The 27,513-nt window shown below is 46.6% G+C and overlaps 1 protein-coding gene across 2 annotated transcripts in view; it reads right to left on the bottom strand.

The window, feature by feature from the left end:
• Positions 1-27,513, bottom strand: part of LOC137436462 (hyaluronidase-2) — an 89,013-nt gene that overhangs the window by 8,352 nt on the left and 53,148 nt on the right. For both annotated transcript variants that reach the window (XM_078786449.1, XM_078786450.1), the window contains 3 exons: positions 23,097-23,245; positions 6,413-7,294; positions 2,387-2,476 (listed from right to left, as the gene is read on the bottom strand). In XM_078786449.1, coding sequence (XP_078642575.1) covers positions 2,387-2,476; positions 6,413-7,294; positions 23,097-23,177 — 1,053 coding nt within the window. In that variant the 5' untranslated portion in view covers positions 23,178-23,245. The remainder of the gene's footprint in view (positions 1-2,386; positions 2,477-6,412; positions 7,295-23,096; positions 23,246-27,513) is intronic.

Raw genomic sequence — 27,513 nt, 5'->3', positions numbered from 1 at the left:
GTGTGTGTATTTGTGTGTATTGTTAATGTCCGGCTTCCTTCTTGTGACTGCAGTGCAGTAATTGGTCTTTATTTTGATTACACTAGACCCTTTAGAACCCTAACACCATTGATGACCACAACTGCCCTTTCGAACCTTTACAATCCTGAGGCCCATTAAAACGACAATGACCCCAAGGACCATGAAGACCCACAAAGACCCTTAAAACTCTTCGGACCACTAAGACCCTTTAAGACACCTAAAACACTTGAGCCTTTAGATCCCCACGACCCGTTGAGACCCTTAAGACTCAAAAGACCCTTTATAAGCCTAAGACCAGTTCCGACTCCTCAGACCCTTCCAAATTCTAAGACCCTTTAGAACCTAAACACTCTTTAGGACCCAAAATACCCAGAGGAACCTTCAAGACCCCGAGGACCCAAAATGCCCTTTAAGATCCAAAAGACGCAGATGACACTAAATATGCTTAAATGCCCCAAAGACCCAGAGGACCCCAAAGTCCTTTAAAGACCCAAAAGACCACGAGGAGCCAAAACACCTAATATCCTGAGGACCCAAAACGCACAAAATGGACAAATCTACATGTCCTGGTGAGGATCTGTAATATCTACTTGCTGTTCCTTGTTATTTATATTTTACAGAGTGATGGGCTAAAATAATAACATTGCAGTCATTTCATAGAAATATTATAGTGGAATAACCAACACACCAACCACAGTGGTTGATACTTTGATACCTGGGAGGGTTCCGTTCCACCTCCTGAAACCTGCATGTGGAGATAACAAGTAACAACACACATGCATATACGTTACGAGTATATTCATAATTAGCTCTGATCAATCCTGTCCATTCTTGATCAATATCTGTAGCATCCCAAGTGAAGTGACGAAATCCCTCCATTTTGCTTGAAAACAGGGGCAATACCCCTGGCGCTCACCTGGTAGAATAAACAGTATACTGCACTGACTAAAGGTATTTTAAACCAATTTCAATGGTTTCTAGAAGACAGGGCAGCAGGTAGAATCATACTAACGTAATCATAAGATTTTAAACAAAAAAAAAAGACCTATTATGGGGGCAACCCTCCCCCCCTCCCCCAACCTCGTATACATCCTCAGACCCCAATTTTTCTAATGCCTTGAACAAACATTGGTACATCACAGGTGATGAAGGTTTGTGGTGAAATTTCATCAAAATTGTGTGTGTGGTTTCAGAGGAAACAGCAAATACCTATTTGGGGGGGGGGGGGGGGGGTCAAACCTGGACCCACTTTGACCCCCTGTAGACCCTCTTAGACCCCGATTTTTTTTTTAAATGTCGTGAACAAACTTTAGTCACAACACAACAAATATCATTTGTGCCAAGTTTTGTCACACTCCCTTCAGCGGTTTCGGAGAAGTTGCAAGTGTTTACGAACAGACGGACGGACTGACGACGCGCCATCCCATAAGCTCACCTGAACTTCGTTCCAGGTGAGATAAAAATGATTTTAAGGGTCATACCAGTGTGACCAAATCATGAGTGACATTTAATGAACTAGGGCATGCCCGTACTATATATATATCTAAAATTATATCCCCCCCCCCCCCCCCCCCCCTCTATTTACATGAAATGGTTTGGTCCAAAGCGAACGGCTTGCGAGTACGGTGACAATCCCCCCCCCCCCCTCTATTTACATGAAATGGTTTGGTCCAAAGCGAACGGCTTGCGAGTACGGTGACAATCCCCCCCCTCTATTTACATGAAATGGTTTGGTCCAAAGCGAACGGCTTGCGGAGTTTGGTAAAGAAATCGCCATAGCGTGCACAAACGCGCAGGAAAGCGAAAGAATCGCAAAGTAGTTTTAATTAGTTTTAAAACATAGTTTAACGGCAACATAGTTTGCCAACGTGAAATAAATGAATACGCTCTCAAATGTGCCGTCCGAGGCAGAGTCTGTTCGCCACGTTCGGCACACGTGATAGCTCGCTGCTCTCTGATTGGTTGAATCGTTTTTTGGACATAGCTCGGTAACTACTTCTCCGATTAATATGAAACCTTGAAAAGGCACATCCTCGGGTCCCCAGCAATATACCTGGCAAGTTTAAAGTATATCGGACCCGTGGTTGTCGAGAAACAGCGGTCACAGACATACAGACATACAGAGATTACTGGAATTATAGATAGATGAATCTTTGTAGCTTAAACATTTTAATAATGTCTTTCTCATGTCTATGTAGTGTGTCCGACTCAGAGACGTCGTACACCCTCATCTCAAAGTGTACAAAGTGAAATACAGGCGATGAAGAAAGAATCACAAAGTAGAGAGAAAAAAAATAACAGGGTAAAAAAGCAAAACTGAGTTAAGCCTCAAAGTGTGGATGTACTGTAGGTCGGTAGGCCTTACCCGTGATTGGGCGTATTTCATGTCACCCCAAAGGATGATTCCCGCAGCTCCAAGTGCGGCACTCTCTCCGATACTATGCACCAGATCTATCTAGGATAGAGGCAGGTAATGCATTGGGGAAGGAAATGGAAGCTTTTGACAGAGGGTATTAACGATATTAAGCACAAGGCACAATTTATTTGTTTCTCTCTGTGGTCGATGGGTTGTCGTATCATACAAAGTTACAGCGACGTAGTGGTGACGACCCTGGATTGGCCTCCAGAGGTTGAGAGGTTCTGGACTTCTGGAACCCAACCTCATCTCAGAAGGACTGCCAATTCACATCAGATTATCAATTGAATCCCAGCTCTCTCAATTGTAATGAGAAAAAAGGTGATCTATCTGCCCCACAGGTGGTGTCAGTCCACAAATTCTGGTTGGGCGTGCTTATAATGTTCCGTTGGACTGAACCAGAACCAAGCCGAGCGAAATGTGAAGGCCAGAACAGCTTGGTTCGAATTTATACTAAGGGGGTAAATGCGCTTGGAGTGGGCACCAATGTCAAATGCACAATGGCAATGCCATTCCATGGGGATTCAAATATATCGTGAAACTTGTACACCGCTCCTTTCCTATGCCATCTCCAGGCGCTGCATGACGTCATCGCCGGGTACCGAAGGGGGCTCGGCAATGACGCACGCTGAAAGGGAGTACTCAGTTTTCACTCCGTTTGTTTGTTTCTCGTTTTCTTTCTTGTTTGTTTGTTTTCTTGTTTTCTTTCTTGTTTGTTTGTTTTCTTGTTTGTCCGGGCAATATCTCAGCCATCCTTTGAGCTAGGAAGCTGAAATGTCGGTACAATAGTGAGCACGTGCTTTGGGAAAAACTATTTTTTGTTTTTTTGATTAATCAATTAATTACTTAATTATTATCGATTAATTAAGCACTTATTATTTTTTTCTCATCTGAGCAATATCTCAGGCACCTTTTGAGTTAGGAAGCTGATATTTGAACTTGACAATGACCAAGTGATTTGGCTGTAAAGGCTATTTTTGATTTCTTGATTAATCAATCAATTGATCAATTATTTAATTTTTCAATTACTCAATTAATTTTCAAAAAAGTTACAGATTCAGATGAAACCGTTGTGCTTTCGATATGCTATTAGCCAATTGATTCAGAAATTCTTTATTTAATGACCAATAATTTATTTATTTTAATTACGCAATGAATCAATCAATTATTGTGCATCTCTTCCTCCCAATTCCATCTGCATGTGCTGCACTGCGGCATCGCCAAGCACCCAAAGCGCCCGGCAATGTAGTGCAGATGGATACGTTATTTATTTATTTGGCATGGGGGCGGTGTACTTTTAATATATCTGTACTTGTTTTCTTTCTTGTTTGTTTGTTTGTCCGGGTGATATCTCAGCCATCCTTTGAGCGAGGAAGCTGAAATTTCGGCACAATAGTGAGCACGTGCTTTGGCAAAAACAGTATTTTTGGTTTTTTGATTAATCAATTAATTGATTCATTCCTTAATTATTATCGATTAATTAAGTACAGTACTTTTTTTTTCTCATCTGGGCAATATCTCAGGCACCTTTTGAGTTAGGAAGCTGATATTTGAACTCGACAATGACCAAGTGATTTGGCTGTAAAGGGTATTTTTGATTTATTGATTAATCAATTAATCGATTAATTATTTCATTTTTCAATTACTCAATTAATTTTCAAAAAGCTACAGATTCGGATGAAACCGTGGTGGTTTAGATATGCTATTAGCCAATTGATTCGGAAATTCTTTATTTAACGACAAATTATTTATATATTTGAATTACGCAATGAATCAATCAATAATTATTGTACATCGCTCCCTCCCAATTCCACCTGCATGTGCTGCACTGCGGCATCGCCAAGCACCCAAGGCACCCGGCAATGTAGTGCAGATGGATACGTTATTTATTTATTTGGCATGGGGGCGGTGTACTTTGAATGTACAGTGCATTCAGAAAGTATTCAGACCCCTTCACTTTTTTCACATTTTGTTATGTTGCAGCCTGATGCTGAAATCTTTTAAATTCATTTTTTCCCTCATCAATCTACACTCAATACCCCATAATGACAAAGAGAAAACAGGATTTTAGAAAGTTTTGCAAATTTATTAAAAAGGAAAAACTGAAATATCACATTGACATAAGTATTCAGACCCTTGGCAATGACACTTGGAATTTAGCTCAGGTGCCTCCCATTTCTCTTGATCATCTTTGAGATGTTTCTACACCTTGATTGGAGTCCACCTGTGGTGAATTCAATTGATTGGACATGATTTGGAAAGGCACACACCTGTCTATGTAAGGTCTCACAGCTGACAATGCATATCAGAGCAAAAACCAAGCCATGAGGTCGAAGGAACTGCCTGCAGAGCTCAGAGACAGGATTGTGTCGAGGCACAGGTCTGGGGAAGCCTACAAAAAAAATTTTCTGCTGCATTGAAGGTTCCCAAGAGCACAGTGGCCTCCATAATTCTTAAATGGAAGAAGTTTGGAACAACCAGGACTCTTCCTAGAGCTGGCCGCCCGGCCAAACTGAGCAATCAGGGGAGAAGGGCCTTGGTAATAGAGGTGACCAAGTACCCGATGGTTACTCTGGCTGAGCTCCAGAGATCCTGTGTGGAGATGGGAGAAACTTCCAGAAGGACAACCATCACTGCAACACTCCACCGATCTGGGATTTATGGCAGAGTGGCCAGACGGAAGCCTCTCCTCAGTGAAAGACACATGAAAGCCCGCTTGGATTTGCAAAAAAGAACCTAAAGGACTCTCAGACTGTGAGAAACAAGATTCTGTGGGCTTTCATGTGTCTTTCATTGAGGAGAGGCTTCCGTCTGGCCACTCTGCCATAAAGCCCAGATCGGTGGAGTGTTGCAGTGATGGTTGTCCTTCTGGAAGTTTCTCCCATCTCCACACAGGATCTCTAGAGCTCAGCCAGAGTGATCATCGGGTTCTTGGTCACCTCTATTACCAAGGCCCTTCTCCCACGATTGCTCAGTTTGGCCGGGCGGCCAGCTCTAGGAAGATTCCTGGTTGTTCCAAACTTCTTCCATTTAAGAATGATGGAGGCCACTGTGCTCTTGGGAACCTTCAATGCAGCAGAAAAATTTTTGTAGGCTTCCCCAAATCTGTGCCTCGACACAATCCTGTCTCTGAGCTCTGCAGGCAGTTCCTTCGACCTCATGGCTTGGTTTTTGCTCTGATGTGCATTGTCAGCTGTGAGATCTTATATAGACAGGTGTGTGCCTTTCCAAATCATGTCCAATCAATTGAATTCACCACAGGTGGACTCCAATCAAGGTGTATAAACATCTCAAAGATGATCAAGAGAAATGGGAGGCACCTGGGCTAAATTTCAAGTGTCATAGCAACGGGTCTGTATACTTATGTCAAAGAGATATTTCAGTTTTTTTTTTTAAATAAATATTCAAAACATTCTAAAATCCTGTTTTCTCTTTGTCATTATGGGGTATTGAGTGTAGATTGATGAGGGGAAAAAATGAATTTAAACAATTTCAGCATAAGGCTGCAACATAACAAAATGTGAAAAAAGTGAAGGGGTCTGAATACTTTCTGAATGCACTGTATCTCTATTTGTTTTTCTTTTGATGATGAAATCACCTAGCGTGATGATGAAAGTCGCTCGTCTCATTGAGCCACTCCTTGGCCTAGGCCTTGTGAACATCCCATGGTTACTGCTGGGTTGGCTACGCATGATGGTTTAAGGCACATGCTCATGTGTGGCCCACCCGACAATAACTATTGGCCGTTACAACACAATCTTAGCCCATTGACTCACACGACCTCTCTAAACAAAGCAAAGTCTTCTTTCCCCAACCCCTGACTATTTTTTTTCCTGAATATTCTTGATAAATGTCATTCCTACTCCAACACTCGTTTTAGCATGATCAATCACAAGAGGCATGTCGAAAGATATCTGGAGAATAACATCATGTGACCAAAAATACCAGAATTCTACACAATCCAGGCTCAATCACCTCGGTCTTGAAGTTGCTCTCGATAGCACCAGCATAGATGTAAACAGGTTGTGTGTACACAAAGACGGGAAGGGCATGGTGGCGCCGAGCTAGCTGAGCCACACGTAGTGCCTCAAGAACACGGTGCTGCACAAATTTCCTCCCATTGGTCGTCGAGCGGAGTTGTCGTGGCATGTATATGGACGGGAAAAGCGCCGTGCTCTCCTGCCAGAGCCACTCCAGCTCCTTGTTCCTCAATATCTCAATTTCAGGACAATGTCCTGTATATCCAGCAAAGTTGTTCTGGTAATCGTGATTGTAGCAGTCTGGGAACAGGTAGAAACCCCAGAGCGCGTCAGGGCGCAAACTTGTACCCAGGTAGAGGGTCTCGAGCATGTACTGCCGGGCAGAGGTTTCGAACTCCCACTGAGCCTGCTTGTTGACCAGCTCGTCGTGCCAATCCGGGTGCATCTTGTGGACAAGCTGCCGTGATTGCAGGCGGTAGACATCTTTCTTATCCCAGTTTCTAATCCATTGAGGCCTCCAGTCCTCCCAGTCAATGACGGCCAAGCGCCCCGGACTGCCCAATGGCATGTACGACTCGATGTCCTCTTTCGCTTTGTCCAAATGTCTTAGTAGGCTGGCGTTCTGTGGCAGTCCGCCATTCACAGGGACTCCGTCTGCCTTGTAATGAGGATAAAGTCCGAGACGATCATGATAGAACACCGTGACACTCTGTCCTTTAAAATGTTCGTTTGGGTAACACACGAGGTCAAATGGACTCATGTCGAACTTCATGCGGTAACGAGGCTCACACTGTTCTGATGGGATGTTCCACACAACCAAGAAGGGTCGGTCTGGAATGAGTGGTGACCTGGCATGGAGGGATTCCGTTTGACAGCCCTTCACACACAAGGGACAAATCCAGTAGCCGTTAGCAAAAATGTCAGCAGCGATTTAGGAAAGAAACAGAAACGAAGAAATTCAAATTAACAAACTATTAATATATTATGCAGAGCTAAGGCCTCCACCCCTTTCCGTATTTATGTACAATTCTTCATTTCGTGTAAGATTCAGAATTTGGATCATTGGAATTCATTTCAGAATCATTGGAATCTCCCGCGATGAAACTAACTCCGAGGGCCTTTCACTCACTCACCGCAGGCAGGTTGGTGGTCTTTCCGTCTTCTACCGACTCCTCTCCGGCCTTGCCCCCCCCCCCCCCCCCCCCCAGCTCTCTCTGGGCTCTGTCCCCCAAATATTCCTACAGGTCGCACAAGATCTGCCTGCAACCCTCTTATGGTTAAACTGCCAAAATCAAGACTCTCTGCTCACCTTCACTCTTTCATTCCTCTTTTCTCCCGGCTCTGGAACAAACTCCCTCACTCTCTTCAATCCCACTCCTCTCTCCAGGTCTTTAAAGCAGCTGTTCACCACCATCTATCTTCCCCCATCCAAAACCTTGATCTTTTCTACCCCCACTAAATTCACCCCAGATTCACTTTTTTGAAATACCGACTTCTTTCCTGGAAGTCCAAGCAGTGTCCATTTGTTTTTTTACCTCTCCCCTCCCCCCCCCCAAATTCCCATGCCTCCTCCCCCCAAGCCCTCTCCCTCCCACAGATCTCCCGATGTCCCTGCTCTCCATCTTGTTCTCCCACTCCCTTTATCATTTGTTTTATGTTTTATGTGTCAGTTTGTATTTTTTGTGATCAATGTTTGCTCTTACACGAGCCTCGATCTTGTATAAAATATATATATATATATATAAAAAGATTCAATATGTTGGGTTTGATTTATTTCACAAAACCAGACCAAGAAACACACTAGAACGTCACTCAGTAGAGCGCACACCTCCGCCAAGCTGAACACTTTACGTTTCGTATCCCACTGAAAGGCCGGATCTGCATCTGTACCTGAACCAAAATCGATTTGGCTTGGTCTTGTCACATACCCAACTCAAACACCAAGTTTCGTCTGAATCTGCCCATAACTTTTTGAGATATTGCGCTCATGCACAAACAAACAAGAAAGACCTCGTGCAGAGCACGATACTTCCGAAATCCCTAAAACAAATTCGACCTGAAAATAATTGGTGGTTGAATTTAATGACCAAATATGCAAATCCCCTTCAAATTTCAACTCGATCAGATGAAAATTGAGGATTTTAGAAATCATGTCTATGTTGACCTATTGACCTCAAAAGTACTTGGTGGTTGAATTTAATGACCAAATATGCAAATCCTCTTCAAATTTCCAGTCAATCAGATGAAAATTGACAATTTTAGAAATTTGGCCTATGTTGTTGACCTTTGGCCTTTGTTGACCTTTTGACCTCAAAATCAATAGGCTTCTTGCTTATTACCAACCCTACCGTTTGGTGAAGCTTCATGAAGATCGGTTTAAAATTTTGACCTGGAGGACTGTTGGGTATTGACAGACAAACAGACGGAACTGGCACGGCACTTGGTAGAGCGCTCACCTCCACCAGGCTGAACAGTTTATGTTTTGTATTCCACTGATAGGCCGGATCTGGATTCGGACCTGAACCAAAATCTTATCGGCTTGTTCTTGTCACTTACACAACTCACCCACCAAGTTTTGTCATAATCCGTCCACAACTTTTTGAGATATCATGCTATTGAAGGAACTGCGCTCCAACGCGAGTCGAAAGAATTGACGCGACCAAAGACGGAATTCGTCCGAGTTGCTTTATTGAAACAAAACAGCTCAGGTATTCTGACAAGCCCGTTTATCGGGCAGCAATATATATACACATTTATGTCGGGAAGTTTGCCCGGCAAAAGCTATACCGGGCATGCCCGGGTGTCAAGGGCGAGCCTTGGAAAGGCGAGTCTGGACCTGCCCGGGCGTGTTTGGCTGCGGCCTGGCAAGTCGAGGCTGGGCGTGCCCGGGCGCTCTGGGCGAGCCCTGGAAAGGCGATAGCGGGCATGCCCGGACGCTCTGGGCGAGCCCTGAAAAGGCGATAGCGGGCATGCCCAGACGCTCTGGGCGAGCCCTGGAAAGGCGAGAGCGGGCATGCCCGGGAGGTTCGGGCGTGCCCGGGAACAGTGAGTCCGGGCATGCCCGGGAGAGGCGCGTCTGGCCGTGTTCTGGCCGGTGCAAGGTGATTGTGTGCATCCAGCGGTAACCGCTACACACGCCCCTCCAGAATCGACCTGCACCGGCAGGGTCAATTTAAGGGGGGTCCGGATGACCCGGCCGAAGCGACCCCTGGAGGGTCGTGGGGAGGGGTCCGACGTGGTGGTGGGTGGTCGAGCGGGGGGAACTGTGGACGGGGGGCGGCCTCGCCGCGGAGGAAGGGCCAACCGTGGTGGTCGGTCGACGTCCATGTGCGCCGGTTTGAGGCGGTCCACAGAAATCCGGTCCGGCCGGCCGCCGAAGTCGACGATGAAAGACTTGTCGCCCCGTCGCAGGACCCGGAAGGGCCCGTCGTACGGCAGCCTGAGTGGCCCCCGGTGCGCGTCATGACGCACAAAGACGTACTCCGCTGTGCGAAGCGCCGGGGGGACGTAGGACTGGGGGCCACCGTGGCGGGACGTCGGCACGGGGGCAAATCGTCGGGCAGCCTCCTGGAGGTCCGAGCGCTGGCGAGCAGCGGACCAGGGACTGGTAGCGTCAGGCACGAATTCGCCCGGGACGCGGAGCGGCTGGCCGTAGACGAGCTCGGCGGCGGACGCCTGGAGGTCTTCCTTGGGGGCCGTGCGAAGGCCCAAAAGGACCCACGGCAGCCGGTCGGCCCAACCGTCGTCCTGAAGGCCGGCCATGAGTGCGGCCTTCATGGAGCGGTGAAACCGCTCGCACAACCCGTTGGCTTGGGGGTGGTAGGCCGTGGTGCGGTGCAGCGTGACCCCCAACGAAAGGGCGACCGCGCCCCAAAGCTCAGACGTGAACTGTGGGCCGCGGTCGGACGAGATGTCCGCTGGTGCGCCGAAGCGCGCGACCCAGGTGGCGATGAACGCCTGCGCCACGTCGGCGGTGGTGGTGGAGGCGAGGGGCACAGCCTCCGGCCACCTGGTGGTCCTGTCCACCATGGTGAGCAGGTGGGTGAACCCCCGCGAGGGGGGCAGAGGACCCACCAGGTCCACGTGGACGTGGTCGAAACGCCGTTCAGGCATGGCGAAAGGTGCCAGCGGAGCCTGGGTGTGGCGGTGGACCTTGACCCGCTGGCAGGCCGTGCAGGCGTTGGCCCAGTCGCGGATGTTTCGTCAAAGGCCGTGCCAGACGAAACGCGCCGACACCAGCTTCTGAGAAGCTTTCCGGCCCGGGTGAGAAAGGCCGTGGATGGAGGCGAAGATGCGGCGCTGCCAGGAAACGGGCACGATGGGGCGAGGCTGGCCCTGGGAGACGTCGCAGAGCAGGACGGTGCCCGCGAAGGGAATGTCGGCCAGGCGGAGGCCCGTGTCCGCCGCACGGAGTGCCTGCACCAAGGCGTCGGTGGTCTGGTCGGCCGCCATGAGCGCGAAGTCCACGCCGAGGTGGACTGCGTTCGCGCTGGCCCGAGAAAGACAGTCGGCCACGGCGTTGTCTTTGCCGGCGACGTGCCGGATGTCCGTGGTGAACTCCGACACGGCGGAGAGGTGGCGCTGCTGGCGGGCCGACCACGGCTCCGTGACCTTAGCCATTGCGTAGACCAACGGCTTGTGGTCGACAAAAGCCGTGAACGGGCTGCCCTCCAGGAGGTGTCGGAAATGGTGAACGGCCAGGAATAGCCCGAGCAGCTCGCGGTCGAACGTGCTGTAGTTTAACTCGTTCGGCCGGAGTTGCCGGCTGAAAAAAGCGAGTGGCTGCCAAACCCCGTCCACCCATTGCTCATGGACGGCGCCCACCGCGTAGTTGGAGGCGTCCGTAGTGAGGGCAATGGGCGCGTTGAGCACCGGGTGAGCCAGCAGCGTTGCGTCGGCGAGGGCCCGTTTGGCGCTGGCGAAGGCCCGTCCATGGCTGCGGACCAAACAATGTCATGCTTGGCCGGCTTGCCCCGGAGGGCCTCGTAAAGGGGCCGCATGAGCTGAGCAGCGCGGGGCACGAATCGGTGATAAAAATTCACCATGCCGAGGAACTCTTGGAGGGCCTTGATGGAACGGGGACGCGGGAAATTGGTGATGGCCTCGACCTTGGTCGGCAGCGGCACGGCCCCGGTCTTGGTGATGCGGTGGCCCAAAAAGTCAACGGTCGTCGCGCCGAAGTGGCATTTGACCGGGTTGACAATTAAGCCGTGCTCGCTGAGGCGACCGAACAGTGTTCGGAGGTGGAGGAGGTGCTCGGCGCGGGACGTGCTGGCGACGAGGATATCGTCCAGATAGACGAAAAGAAACGGCAGGTCGCGCAGCACGCCGTCCATCAAGCGCTGGAACGCCTGGGCCGCGTTCTTGAGGCCAAACGGCATCCGCAAAAATTCGAACAGGCCGAACGGCGTGATGACGGCCGTCTTCGGGACGTCGGCCGCCCGGACAGGTACCTGGTCGTAGCCCCGTATCAGGTCAATTTTCGAAAAGATGACCCGTCCCGCCAAACGGGCGGAAAAGTCCTGAATATGCGGGATCGGGTACCTGTCGGGGGTGGTAGCGTCGTTGAGACGGCGGTAGTCACCACACGGGAACCATCCACCCCCCGGCTTTGGCACGATGTGCAGTGGCGAGGCCCACACGCTATCGGAGCGCCGCACGATGCCGAGGTGCTCCAACGCGTCGAACTCGGCCTTCGCCACGGCGAGCTTGGCCGGGTCGAGGCGGCGGGCCCTGGCGTAGACCGGCGGGCCCTGGCGTAGACCGGCGGGCCCGTAGTGGGTATGTGGTGCTCGATCCCGTGCCGCACCGCGACGGCCGAAAACGTCGGCCGCGTGAGGGCCGGGAATTCCGCGAGCAGGCGAGCGAACTCGTTCGCTGCCGGGAGGGCGCACGCCAGTTTGGTCGGCGCGGAGCTGCTCATCGTGCACGCCAGGGAGCTGAAGGTCTCGGCGTTGACAAGGCGACGACGTTTGACGTCGACCAGCAGCCCGTGCGCGCAGAGGAAGTCGGCGCCCAGCAAAGCCATGGGGACGCAGGCGGTCACAAAAGTCCATTGAAAACGCTGGCTGCCGAAGCAGAGGGTGACGACGCGTGGGCCGAAAGTGCGTATGGCCGAGCCATTAGCAGCGACCAAAGAGGGGCCGCAAACGGCGTCCCGCCTGTCCTGCTCGGAGGCGGGTATGACGCTCAGTTGGGCGCCGGTGTCACACAGGAAACGCCGCCCAGACGCTTTGTCCCGAATAAACAGCAAGTTGCCCGAGTGGCCGGCGCTCATGGCTGGGAATGAACGCCGGCCCGGCCGTTTCCCGACCTGCCGAAAGTGCACGGGGGCCGGCACGTCCGAGCCTTGTGTCCGAACCTGGCGTGGTAATAACACCACGCACGGTCAGGTGGAGGCCCCGGCCGTCGTGTCGGAAGCGGGCGGTGCGGCGTGGCGGCCGCCAGTTGCACCGGCAGTTCGGCCTCCAACCGCGCAGGGCGCTCGGGCGTCGCCTCGGACGGCGGCGGGCTCCAGGTAACCGCGCCGATGTGCTGGCCCGCCGAGGAGATCTTATCGGCTTCCCTGGCGAGGGCGCGGGAATCCGTGATCAACGTGCCAGCCAGGGCGAGGCGTACCGGGTGAGGCAGCTGGCGAAGGAACAGCTCGCGGAACAGAAAATCCGGAGAGTGCTCACCGAGCAACGAGAGCATATAGTCCATGCGCTCTGACGGGCGCGTGTCGCCGAGCTCGGGCAGAGCGAGCAGGCGCCGTGCGCGTGCTGCCGGTGAGAGGGCGAAAGCGTCGAGGAAGAGTGTCTTCAGCGCGTCGTATTTGTCAGCAGCCGGCGGGTGCTCGAGGAGGCTCAAGGCGCGGGCCGCGGTGGCGGAACCGAGCGCCGCCACAACATGGTGGAAGCGGGTGTCGTCCGCAGTGATGCCTCGCAGGGCGAACTGAGAGTCCGCCTGAGCGAACCAAACAGCCGCGTGAGCCTCCCAGAAGGTAGGCAGTTTAAGCGTCACTGCCGTATCCATGTCGGTAGGTCACCAATGAAGGAACTGCGCTCCAACGCGAGTCGAAAGAATTGACGCGACCAAAGACGGAATTCGTCCGAGTTGCTTTATTGAAACAAAACAGCTCAGGTATTCTGACAAGCCCGTTTATCGGGCAGCAATATATATACACATTTATGTCGGGAAGTTTGCCCGGCAAAAGCTATACCGGGCATGCCCGGGTGTCAAGGGCGAGCCTTGGAAAGGCGAGTCTGGACCTGCCCAGGCGTGTTTGGCTGCGGCCTGGCAAGTCGAGGCTGGGCGTGCCCGGGCGCTCTGGGCGAGCCCTGGAAAGGCGATAGCGGGCATGCCCGGACGCTCTGGGCGAGCCCTGGAAAGGCGAGAGCGGGCATGCCCGGGAAAGACGAGACCGGGCGTGCCCGGGAGGTTCGGGCGTGCCCGGGAACAGTGAGTCCGGGCATGCCCGGGAGAGGCGCGTCTGGCCGTGTTCTGGCCGGTGCAAGGCGATTGTGTGCATCCAGCGGTAACCGCTACACTATATATCTTTTTTTAATAACACACGCGACAGATCGATATACTTGAAAAATCTTCGATTTTCACAAGCAACAAACAGGGGTGTAAACATAACCTTGCGTGGCGGAGGTAATCATGCAATAGTCATGTTTAGAGTAACATTCATTCTCTCAATGATAAATGGTAACCGGAGATTTTATCGTCTGTTGGTAAATTGCCGACTACTTCAATTCTGTGGTTGCTTCCAAATCCTGTCCTTAACTCATCCATCTCCGTACTCACCTTACCCATTCTCACCAAACTGCCCCTGCACTCTATCTTTTGCACCTGAGGAGGTAGAGAAGGTTCTTTCAACCCTCGACTCTGACTCTGCAACTGGACCGGATGGAATCGGATCAAGTGTCCTCAAATCCTGCTTTGCTGCTCCTGCACATCCTCGTTCTGCTCTTTTCACCCAATAATTTCCCCTTGGTCATATTTCAAGGGGCAAAAACTGATCACCTTAACTACCAACGAATTACCTTACTTCCATTTATCAGGAAGGTCATGGAATCGATCATCGCAGTTGTTATGAAATCCTTCCTTTTCTCCAATAACCTTATCTCAAATCATCAATTTGGTTTCAGACAAGGTCACTCCACCTTGGACATGTTGCTTCTACTCACCCAACAATGGTTGGAAGCCCTGAATGTCAGACAGGAGATCAGGGCCGTCTCTCCAAACATGTCTCAAGCTTTTGATACCGTCTGGCATCCTGCCTTGGTCCTCAAACTGTCTGCCTCTGGAATCCAAGGCCAACTCAGTCATAATTTGGGGGCGAGATAGGGGTGGGTGGGACGATAAGCACGGAAAGAGCACAGGGTACAGGACCTGAAAGAATGCGGCAGAAGACAGAGAGACAACCGACCTGTCTGTGTGATAGTGAAATGATCGGCCCATAGACTCAGCTTCAGCACGGGAGATTGCAATGATCTTGAGGACATGGTTTCCACAGCGTCAGGCTGATCAATGTGTGAGGCAGGAGAGCCATCCCAGTGCAGCATTCCATCAAGCAGTGGATGAAGGCCTTGGAGGAGAATTGGAGTTCAGGTTTGCCAAGGAAGGGCTTTGTTCAACACACGATGCCCAGTCAGCAACAGGCCTTGGAAGCCAACTATGAAATGTGGTTTGCCCAAGATTTCTCCAAATTACCCTTTATTTTGTCCTTCAGTCCTGCTGTTGGTGTTGTACCCCACTCTCTATCTATATCTCTTTCTCCCTCTCTTTCCCCTCTCCGTCCTTCTTTTCTTTTCTTTTCTTTTTTTCTCTTCTCTTCTCTTCTCTTCTCTTCTCTTCTCTTCTCTTCTCCTCTCCTCTCCTCTCCTCTCCTCTCCTCTCCTCTCCTCTCCTCTCCTCTCCTCTCCTCTCCTCTCCTCTCCTCTTCTCTTCTCTTCTCTCCTATTTTGTTACCTCCTGATCAATTATATTTCCGAGCTCCTGCACGAGCCTCTTAAAAAACCCCTATCGTACAGTTCTATAAAGATGGCATACAAGATCCTTTGGGAATTCCCAGTACTCAAGTTTAAAACCATGCGTGGGTGCCAACTACATCAATGGATTGCCATATTCACCATTACGCAATAAATGACAATGGACGGACAATTCTGCCGATGGATAAACGGAAATCCTTAAGCCTAGGCTAGTGTGAGGCGTAATAAAGTAGGCCACCGAACAGTGGGAAGGAGAGTGACGTTTTGGCAACTCTGTTTGCACAATGAAGGGCAGTTTAAGTGGCAGCTGGGATCGTTCTATTGACACGGATATAATTTCCAAAGTAATGAATGTGAGTCCACCGTCAAAGCCTTTTGCAACATGCAATCACGCGGAGCAGGCCTTCACTCTACATTTGCATTGCACACTTTCCAAACGGTCCTCTTGTGTATACCAATGCATAATTTAAACGTTTTGGCTGGAAATGAGACAAAAAAATAAGGATAAAGAATGTTGCCAACATTCCTTCCTTGCTGTGCCCAAAGGGGCAGTAGGCAATGTGTTATGAGGGTTTAGAAACTCAAAGAAAAAGATAAAATGGTTTAGAGAAAGAAAAAGGTCTGGGTCATAGCTTTGTAAACACAAATTGTTTATGGTAGACACATCCATCCAGCCATTTCTCAAAGATATTGGGACAGTCGGTAAAATATAGAATTGTTAATTCATAACCAGTTATTCAATGAGGTGTTGTTGGTCCTCATTTGGCAAAACTAACGGCAGGGACCTGGTTCATTAAGTTTTGTACCCAATGTTTGTAGATATCAGGTGCAATCATTTCAACACTCCTCCTTCAGACAAGTGTAAACTCACTAACCGACAACTATCGGGGACGCCTCTTCATGGTGGTTGTACCTCCCAAAGCAAGTCGGCCGAATCTTCCCCATTCTTCCCTGCTGCGAGGATTCGTCGGAGCAGCGCGGTCACGGTCAGAGTGCCGATCGGTCCCTATTGACCGGCCCTTTCCATCTTGTCTCTGTCTCTCTCTCTCTCTTTTTCTTTCTCTCTCTCTTTTTTTCTTTCTCTCTCTCTCTCTTTTTCTTTCTCTCTCTCTTTTTTTCTTTCTCTCTCTTTTTCTTTCTCTCTCTTTTTCTTTCTCTCTCTTTTTCTTTCTCTCTCTTTTTCTTTCTCTCTCTCTTTTTTTCTTTCTCTCTCTCTCTCTTTTTCTTTCTCTCTCTCTCTCTTTTTCTTTCTCTCTCTTTTTCTTTCTCTCTCTTTTTCTTTCTCTCTTTTTCTTTCTCTTTTTCTTTCTCTCTCTTTTTTTCTCTCTCTCTCATTTTCTTTCTCTCTTTTTTCTTTCTCTCTCTTTTTCTTTCTCTCTTTTTCTTTCTCTCTCTTTTTTTCTGTCTCTCTCTTTTTCTTTCTCTCTCTTTTTCTTTCTCTCTCTTTTTCTTTCTCTCTCTTTTTCTTTCTCTCTCTTTTTCTTTCTCTCTCTTTTTCTTTCTCTCTCTTTTTCTTTCTCTCTCTTTTTCTTTCTCTCTCTTTTTCTTTCTCTCTCTTTTTCTTTCTCTCCCTCTCTCCCTCAATCTCTCTAACTCCGTCATGGCCCTGACTTTGTGAAGTTGGGGGTACACCATACTGGATGTGCAGAATCTCTGGGTCGCTCCTGCGAGATCGATCGGCTGTCTTCATGCCGCGGACTTGTTCGAGAAAACTGTCTGGGGCTATACAACAACGACAACTCATTAATCTATGATGGTCCGTTGGATTTGCTCTTCAGGCCATGTGCAAGACGTCTCACATTGGGTTTAAGTCGGGGATGTAAGCTCGCCACTGCAGGTTATCCATGTTGGTTGGTGTCCTTGAACCAATTCACAAAAGCTGGCCATCCAGCAAAGGCCAAAATGTCCCAATAAGATGCCTTTATAAAAGCATGGTGCCGCTTTACGTCGTGGGGAAAACAGGCTCATGTAGGTTGAGAAGGTACTTTTTCAATTTGGATGTGCTGTCTCAATGCTTTAATGGTATAATCCGCTACTAGTGTTCTCTAACCTTGTCGTGGATCGGCCGGGGAAGGTTTTGTCCCGAGTCTTTCACGAATCGGCTGGCAAAGCTTGACGTTCGACTGGAGCCAATTTCGGCAAGAATTTGCAATTTGTTTGGGGGTGCTCAGAAACAGCACACCTGCCCTTCATGAAAGAGATGGGCTCTTTAACATCCACCAGCTAATGCTGAGGAAGACACCTGGATTAACCTCCATCTGATAGATGGCACACTCAGACGATTTCCAGTCGCATTGGGAATTGAACCCAGACTAGACAGCTCAAAGTAGAATGAAGAACTAATCTTAGTCTTAAAGGCAAGTGTCTGACATCAACATCTCCTTGCTTCCCATTAAGCTTAGCAGATATCGATCAATATGCCATTGATTCCATCCGTTAGACAGCTCAAAGGTGAGTGCATTACCTCTGCACCATCCTGTCGGACACTTTTGACAGTATAATACTCGTATATGTCCAAAAGCAACCTTTGTTCATCGATAAGCAATTAAATTTACAAATAAAGATTCACCCCAAATAAAGATACACCCCAAATAAAGAAACATCCCAAATAAAGAAACACCCCAAATAAAGAAACACCCCAAATAAAGATACACCCCAAATAAAGAAACACCTCAAATAAAGATACACCCCAAATAAAGATACACCCCCAAATAAAGATACACCCCAAATAAAGATACACCCCAAATAAAGATACACCCCAAATAAAGATACACCCCAAATAAAGATACACCCCAAATAAAGATACACCCCAAATAAAGATACACCCCAAATAAAGATACACCCCAAATAAAGATACACCCCAAATAAAGATACACCCCAAATAAAGATACACCCCAAATAAAGATACACCCCCAAATAAAGATACACCCCAAATAAAGATACACCCCAAATAAAGATACACCCCAAATAAAGATACACCCCAAATAAAGATACACCCCAAATAAAGATACACCCCCAAATAAAGATACACCCCAAATAAAGATACACCCCAAATAAAGATACACCCCATATAAAGATACACCCCAAATAAAGATACACCCCAAATAAAGATACACCCCAAATAAAGATACACCCCAAATAAAGATACACCCCAAATAAAGATACACCCCCAAATAAAGATACACCCCCAAATAACGAAACACTCCAAATAAAGATACACCCCAATAAAGATACACCCCCAAATAAAGAAACACCCCAAATAAAGAAACACCACAAATAAAGAAACACCCCAAATAAAGATACACCCCAAATAAAGATACACCCCAAATAAAGATACACCCCAAATAAAGAAACACCCCAAATAAAGATACACCCCAAATAAAGATACACCCCAAATAAAGAAACACCCCAAATAAAGAAACACCCCAAATAAAGATACACCCCAAATAAAGATACACCCCAAATAAAGATACACTCCAAATAAAGATACACCCCAAATAAAGATACACCCCAAATAAAGATACACCACAAATAAAGAAACACCCCAAATAAAAATACACCCCAAATAAAGATACACCCCAAATAAAGATACACCACAAATAAAGAAACACCCCAAATAAAGATACACCCCAAATAAAGATACACCCCAAATAAAGATACACCCCAAATAAAGATACACCACAAATAAAGAAACACCCCAAATAAAGATACACTCCAAATAAAGATACACCCCAAATAAAGATACACCCCAAATAAAGATACACCACAAATAAAGAAACACCCCAAATAAAGATACACCCCAAATAAAGATACACCCCAAATAAAGATACACCACAAATAAAGATACACCCCAAATAAAGATACAAAACAACAACAGAGAGGGGAGGGGGGTTATAGGTAAACGCAGAGTAAGTATTCAAAAAGGAAAGACAGATAGACAAGGTAGAAACAAATAAAATGCTCATTAATAGGGAGTTTCACAGCAGACTATTAGTCACATGTTATATCTCAGGCCAATTCCCGGGTTTAAAAGTGACAAATATCGGGTACAGGAAAAGGTCTGATGTTGATTGATGGTGTGAAAGGGTTAACTTCACTGTACATTTTCACATGTTGAAGATTGTGTGGAAAGGTTACCTTCACTGTACATGTTCACATGTTGAATGATGGTGTGGAAGGGTTACCTTCACTGTAAATGATCACATGTTGAATGATGGTGTGGAAGGGTTACCTTCACTGTACATGTTCACATGTTGAAGATTGTGTGGAAAGGTTACCTTCACTGTACATGTTCACATGTTGAATGATGGTGTGGTGTGTTCTCACTAAAGATGTATTAAGTGCTTTTTATGCCTCTCCTGACAAAGTCTCCGGAGGCATTATGTGTTCGGTTTGTCCGTCCGTCCGGCTGGCTGGTTGGATGTCTATCCTTCTGTCCGTCCATGCGTCCGTGATAGGTTTTTATTCCCGTGATAACTTAAGAATGGCTGAAGGGTTCTAACTTCTAAGTCAAACTTGGTACAAATATGTATAATAATGCAAAGATGAACTGTTTAGATTACGGGTGAAGAGGTCAAAGGTCAAAGGTCCCGTCCCATTGGATAAAAATTCTGTTACCACGCTAACTTGTGAACCTGTGATAGGATTTTGACGAAACTTGGTAAAAGTATATATTATGATGCAAAGATGAACTGATTATATTTCAGCTTCAAGAGGTCAAAGGTCAGAGGTCATGTGAGGTTAAAATGTGATACTTGAGAATAGCTGAAGGGATTTAAATCAAACGTGGTAGACGTATGTGTAATGAAGTAATAATGTGAGTGAAGGCATATTGGTCGATGTTGCGATGTCGAAGAGTGTTGTTCTAGTTCTAATTATATTCATCGCCTCCTCGCCAAGTTCTGCCACAGCTTCTGGATCATGCCCATTTTACTCGTTTTCAGTCTGCCATGTTTTCTTTGTTGGTTTTACCCCTCTTTACACCCTCCATATTTCACTGTTGAAATGGTTAAGCTTGATTGTGTGACCATTGGTTTCTTTGCTGAAGTTGTGAATGCAATGCAAAGGTTTAAAGTAACTGAGGGTGAGTGTCCATCTGAGTTGTGTTCAGAGACCACCTGCATATCACAGATGTTAAAAAGCATTGTAATCCACTATTACTGAAATTAGACATTGTAAATGCTTGTACAAAATGAAGCTTATCAAAACATACAGAACTAGATGGTATTCATATAATATACGTCTGTCCATATGTATGTATGTATGTATGTATGTATGTATGTATGTTTCCTCAAACATATACCAATCAGAGCTGAGGATCTGGTCACATGACAGGGTGATGTGATTACGTCTGATGTCATTACGGCGGTACGACGGCTGACTCCGCACACCGCCATTTTGATTCCAATTTCATTCAGGCTGAACATATCGTCGAACCTTGTCATATATCACAATCGTCATGCTCTACCTTTATGTTTTTCATTTGGTGTGAAACACAAACAAACCGATTGTTAAAATGACCATCAAATATCGAAAGCATAGACGTTACAGCTCTTCCAACAATATGGTACGGTGCGTATAGGCGTTATGCCTCACCTTTGGATCGCTTCGGACAAATTACGCCCAGATTTCTTAATATAGCAGTGTATCGTTTCAGTAGTATCATTTTTGTAATAATAATAATAATAATATAGTAAATATAACCAAAAGACTTCATTTAATCCCAATGTGAATGGAAAGGTAATGGATTGAAGCAGTGTATGGTTCATGAATCAGTGATAAACGGTGTTTGGCACTAATATTAATAACCGAGTTAGTAAGGACCCTGGTTTTTTGATAGTAATATCATTTTCGAAATAATGATAACGTAACTTTAATATTATAGTAAATCTAATCGTAACACTAATCCCTTCGTAGTGACTGCAAACGTACTGGAAGTTAAAATACATCATCTTCTACATATTAAAGTAGCGGCAGTTTTGTGTCCGTTACGTCATTACGTCTATGATGTTGATTACGACAGCTGACTCCACCGACCGACATTTTAATTTACTCGTACACCTGCTCATTATGGGAGTGGTAGGAAGGGTCATTCAGCTTTGGGGTATATAGATTAAAGTCGATCTATGGTCGGGTCTCAAGAACATTGGGTGTGTTCATTTACCAAGGTTCTTTTGGATAGATCGCCAAGTGGTTTAAGCATTCGAGCAAGCACTCCATTCAAAACCCTTAAGGAACGGCTGGCTTGGCAAGCGCGAGCTAGGTGCTTGGTAAATGAGCACACCCCCAGCCCTTGTGGGGCACATAGATTACAGTAGATCTTCGCTCACTTCTGTAAGTAAAACTTACCTCACGGATATCGGGATTCCTCCAAATTTCTTTGTTTAATGTTATAAGCAGCATTAGCGACTGTTTAAAAAGCTAATCATATGTGTTTTTGTGGTTTATAATATTTTACAAATCCGGCTACGCCGCTGTTAGACTTTTGGTCTTGTTTTTCTTTGATCCAATATGGCTGACAGACCACATGAGCGATTACATCATATATTTATATTCTCTAAATAATTGTTGCATAGATCACACTCAATACATTTCAAACTGATTGGATTAAGCGTTGTCCCTGACGAATTATGACATCATCATTATGACACCAACGACGTCATCGTTAACAACACCTATTCCCCATATTGAGTTCTTTACAATTAGCCACGTTTCAATTTTTCCCATGCAGCGGTTTCGGAGATAAAGAGGTGCAACGTTTTTCGGTTTTTCTAAGATGGTGCCGATATCACGTGACCTATTACGTTATAATTAGCATTAAAATATTCTACTGGAGGAGGCGATCTTATGATCAACATTTCCTGTCCATTGGACTAACAAGTGCAGAGGAAAAAATTTTCATACTGATCGGATGAAGCATTATACATGTCGAATTATGACGTCATAATGAAGGCACAAATGACGTCACCATTAACATATCTTATTCCCCATGGGGAGTACTTGACAGAATGAGCCATGTTTCATCTCTTTCCATTGAGTGGTTTCGGAGATATAGAGGTCATTCAGGGATGTGGGGGACCAGGAGAGGGGTGTAAATTCTCTATGTAAATGTGTACCCTGTAGCGCCACCTGGTGATGGTGGCAGAGGGTATTTCAATTTCCTTTTTTACCTGTGCAACACTAAAGTTATGAAGCACTCTTTGCATGGGAAAATTTTTCCTCCTCCCCTTCCCCCCCTCCACCAAAATGGAGGGGCCTGTCAAAGCCACCCCTATCCCCCCAAACTATGTATATGTCGTATATCTTTCCTAGTGATGCCCACAGATTGGCAAATTCAAAATCAGAGCGGGGTCAAAGGTAAAAATGTTCTGTAATGCAGCACCCCCTGCCAGCACTACACAGGAATGGTGGTTTCGTTTATTTAGTCATGTATGACTCTACACAGCTCAGGAGTGAGTAAACTACAGTACAGTATAACCAAATGAGCTGCCTTACCATCCCTCAGCTAACTCAGCCTTACATAGAGACCTCCCATCCAAGGCCGAACCAGGTTCCTGGACTGTGCAAGCATCATAGTCTAAGTGTTGTTGCATGAATGGATCATCCCTTCCTGTCGTACGATACTGTACCATGTGTTGTGACTGATAATTATTGTAAAACCATCTCACAATAATAAATAAATAATTTCTGTTTTAAAAAACCCACCAAAGTTGTGAAGGTAATGTAAAGCAGAGCAGAGATGGGCCGCCATCTTATCAGAGCACTGCTGGTAATGTCCCGCAACATGCTGGAATCAGCAATGATGGGCAGGAAAGCCGTCACCGCAGGGCTGCGCTGTGCTGCTCATTTCTTTCCTGTGAAGAGTTAGACCGAGTGACAATAACGGTCAAACATTAAAATCGGCTTTCATCAACGTGCCCACCAATCCAAGGAGGAGAAATTTCAGGTGAAAGTTAAACTAAAATACAACTACAATTCTACTACAAGATTACTACAATACTACTACAGTATTTTGGCCAGTACTGCAGCATTATCAACAAGAGAGAGAAATGTGTTGCAATACATGTCCCCTACCAAATTTCAGTGGACTATGTTAAAGGGTATGGAAAAAAAAAAGCAGAAAACCACAGGTGGGATGGGCAGACAGACAGACAGACGGACGGAGAGATGGAGAGCAAAGCTATAGTCCCCTCTGGGTATGCGATTAACAAAGCTTTTTGAAGTACACTACATGGCCAAAAGTATGCGGACACCCCTTCTAATTAGTGGACTCGGCTATTCCAGCCACACCCATTGCTGACAGGTATACATAATCAAGCACACAGCCATGCAATCTCCATAGATAAACATTGGCAGTATAATGGGCCGTACTGAAGAGCTCAGTGACTTTCAACGTGGCACCGTCATAGGATGCCACATTTCCAACAAGTCAGTTCGTCAAATTTCTGCCCTGCTAGAGCTGCCCCGGTCAAATGTGAGTGCTGTTATTGTGAAGTGGAAACGTCTTGGAGCAACAACAGCTCATCCGTGAAGTGGTCGGCCACATAAGCTCACAGAACGGGACCGCCAAGTGCTGAAGCGCATAAAAATCATCTGTCCTCGGTTGCAACATTCCCTACCAAGTTCCAAACTGCCTCTGGAAGCAACGTCAGCACAACAACTGTTCGTCGGGAGCTTCATCAACCGGGTTTCCATGGCCGAGCAGCCGCACACAAGCCTAAGATCACCATGCGCAATGCCAAGCGTCAGCTGGAGTGGTGTAAAACTCGCCGCCATTGGACTCTGGAGCAGTGGAAATGCGTTCTCTGGAGTGATGAATCACGCTTCACCATATGGTAGTTCGACGGACGAATCTGGGTTTGGCGGATGCCAGGAGAATGCTACCTGCCCGAATGCAGAGTGCCAACTGTAAAGTTTGGTGGAGGAGGAATAATGGTATGGGGCTGTTTTTCATGGTTTTTCTCACGAGTCATTTTTCCATTCATTTAAATATATATTTATTTTGGAAATGTTTTTCAAAGCTAAAAGTGCTGTCACCACACAATGTTACGGTTTGTTGTTTACTTGTATCGTTTTACACTTTCCATGAGGCAAGCACCGGTGCCACCATTAGAACCAATGATGTATCCGGGGACCTACTCCATACACACAGGGCTGCCTTGTTTATAGAAGCGAAAGTGCTTTGTCAATTCACAAGCAAATTTCTCCACTGAGAGCCCAGTGCCTTGTCTGTGACGTCAAAATCACAAGATGTCCGTTTCCTCATGAGAAGAACATCTATGTAGTCATCACAAAACTGATGAGCTACATGAACTTTCAAGATCTTGGGAACCACCTTTTTTAACCACATGGTGAAGAGTATGTAGTTCTCTTGAGTCCAAGAGTTAAATTCCCAAGATGCCAGACCCAGCAGGTTCAAAGGTCAAAAACTGTTTTGCAAGGTGGAGCCCATAGCAACCTTTTGTGCCACACAAACCCAGCTAGCCCAGAAGATTAATCAATTAGAACGACACTCGGTAGAGCGCATACCTCCGCCAGGCTGAACAGTTTGTTTTGTATCCCATTGATAGGCCGGATCTGGACTTGAACCTGACCAAAATCGAATCGGCTTGTTCTTGTCATCTAACCAACTTGTCCACCAAGTTTAGACATAAGTAGTCCATAAATTTTAAAAATATCATGTTATATATCGCTTTGCACCCGATCTCTCAAGGGTGAAGAATCACTGAAAAATTAACAATTATCATATCCGAATCCATTTTCAGATCTTCACAAAAATCGAAACGATCAGTCCTTGTCAGATACCCAACCTCGCCACGAAGTTTCGTCCGAATCCGTCCACAACCTTTTGAGATATCATGCTTTATATCGTTTTTGGCCCGATCTCTCAATGGTGAAGAATCATTTAAAAATTAAATAATTCTCATATCTGAATCCATATTCAGATCTTCACCAAAATCGAATCGATTCGTCCTTGTCACACACACAACCGGTCCACCAAGTTTCGTCCAAATCCATCTATAACTTTTTGATATATCCTGCTATATGTCGGTTTTGGCCCTATCTCCAAATGGTGAAGAATCGCTTAAAAAATTATAGTAGCCGGATCCGAATCCGGATCTTCACCAAAATCTAATCATTTCGTCCTTGTCCCTTACACTACCTCTCTGCCAAATTTCGTCCAAATCCATCCACAACGTTTTGAGATACTTTGCTAACAAACAGACAGACAGACAAACAGGCAGTCAGGGGTGAAAACATAACCTCCATCCACCTTTGGTGGCGGAGGTAATGAGTTGCCTCAAAATCAATATTAGTTGAAATCCTTAGTGACATTGTTCCGAAACACAAAAAGGATGACACAACCTTTGCACGCCATCAGGTCTACTTTGCACCCTCCGCCCCACAAACGGCTTCAGCCTGGAAAAGCTGTGAAGCCGAAGCAAAACAGGATGGAAGGAAATCCCGTTTCAGCAGGTTTGTCAATGTGGTGGCGCTGCCTTCAGCCAACTCAGCACTCGACTCGCAAACTTCTTACTTGGCTCACAACCATTTAGTCGGCCTGCACTTGCTACATCTATTATTTCGTTTCGGCAACCCCATTATTAACCCCTTCAGGCAATATTTCTCGAGTTGTTAGGGTTAGGGTTGTTAGGGTTGTTAGGTTTCTTCCTTCCACTCAAGGAAGATTCAGCCAACAGAAAGATGCCCAAAGGGCTGCAAAACATGACCTTAGCCAGACTGATAAAGAGGAGACCAAGGTGAGGGCCTCACACAGCATTACTACACCAACAATAGCATTCCATCACCCACACATCTAAGAGGACGATTCCCTTTGTGCCGAGAAGCTCCCGAAACACGGAGGCCCGGGAATATATGGCGAGATCTGCGGAGCAGACTTTGCGGCACCAAAGGAACCCTTCAAGATCCTAATGAGCATGAAAATGGCGACGCAACCTGGCCTGGCTAGCAGACATCCAAAATCCAAGGAGCCAAAGCTTGGTGGAAGTACAATGCGTTTTTGGAATGAACCTTCACTGACGAAGAGTGCAATGCTGTACATTCTGAAATTCTGAAAATGGCATTATTTCACCTGACGTGTGGACATTTATATCATTCTCGTCAGGTGGAAACCACAAAACAAAGTAGAACATCACTCGGTAGAGCGCAAACCTCCACCAGGCTGAACAGTTTACATTTTGTATGCCACTGATAGGCCGGATCTGGATTCGGACCTGAACCAAAATTTAAACTTTTCCTTAACATCGACCCAACTCATCCACCAAGTTTCATCCGAATCCGTTCACGACTCTTTTTCGATATCCTGCTCACAGACAGACGAACTGACTGGGGTGAAAACATAACAACCGTCCACCTTCAGTGGCGTAGGTAATAAACTTAAACCCAGAGTTTAATCTCATTATATTGCAGGAAACACACCTGCCATATAATGAGCCACACCTGCCATTATATGGCAGGAAACAAAAATCTCCACCAATAAGATAATGATGATGATGATGACCATTCCTTTTTGCATCTTCAGAATCATATACATATACATACACATACCACATCAATAGATATTAAGATAGTCCATGACAGGCCAAAGGCTTGTTATTAGCTCACCTGGAACGAAGTTCCGGGGAGCTCATGCGATGGCGCGTTGTCTGTCAGTCCGTCCGTAAACACTTGCAACTTCTTTTCCGAAACCGCTGAAGGGATTATGACCAAACTTGGCACAAATGATATTTGTTGTGTTTTGACTAAAGTTTGTTCACGGCATTAAAAACAAATGCCCCTTTTCGGGGTCTACGGGGAGAGGGGTTGCCCCCCAAAATAGGTATTTGCTTTCTTCTCTGAAACTACACACACAATTTCGATGAAACTTGACCACAACCGTCATCACCCATGATGTACCAAAGTTTGTTCACTGCATTTAAAAATCTGCCCCATTTGGGGTGTATGGGGGTTGCCCCCCAAAATAGGTATTTTCTTTCTTCTCTGAAACTACACACACAATTTCGATGAAACTTGACCACAACCGTCATCACCCGTGATGTACCAAAGTTTGTTCACTGCATTAAAAAATCTGCCCCATTAGGGGTCTATGGGGGGTTGCCCC

Source organism: Myxine glutinosa, chromosome 11, assembly GCF_964187855.1.
Source record: "Myxine glutinosa chromosome 11, kmMyxGlut1.1, whole genome shotgun sequence".
NCBI classification, from domain to species: domain Eukaryota; kingdom Metazoa; phylum Chordata; class Myxini; order Myxiniformes; family Myxinidae; genus Myxine; species Myxine glutinosa.
The sequence above is the reverse complement of the archived record's forward strand: the minus strand, read 5'-3'. Positions and strand labels throughout refer to the sequence as shown.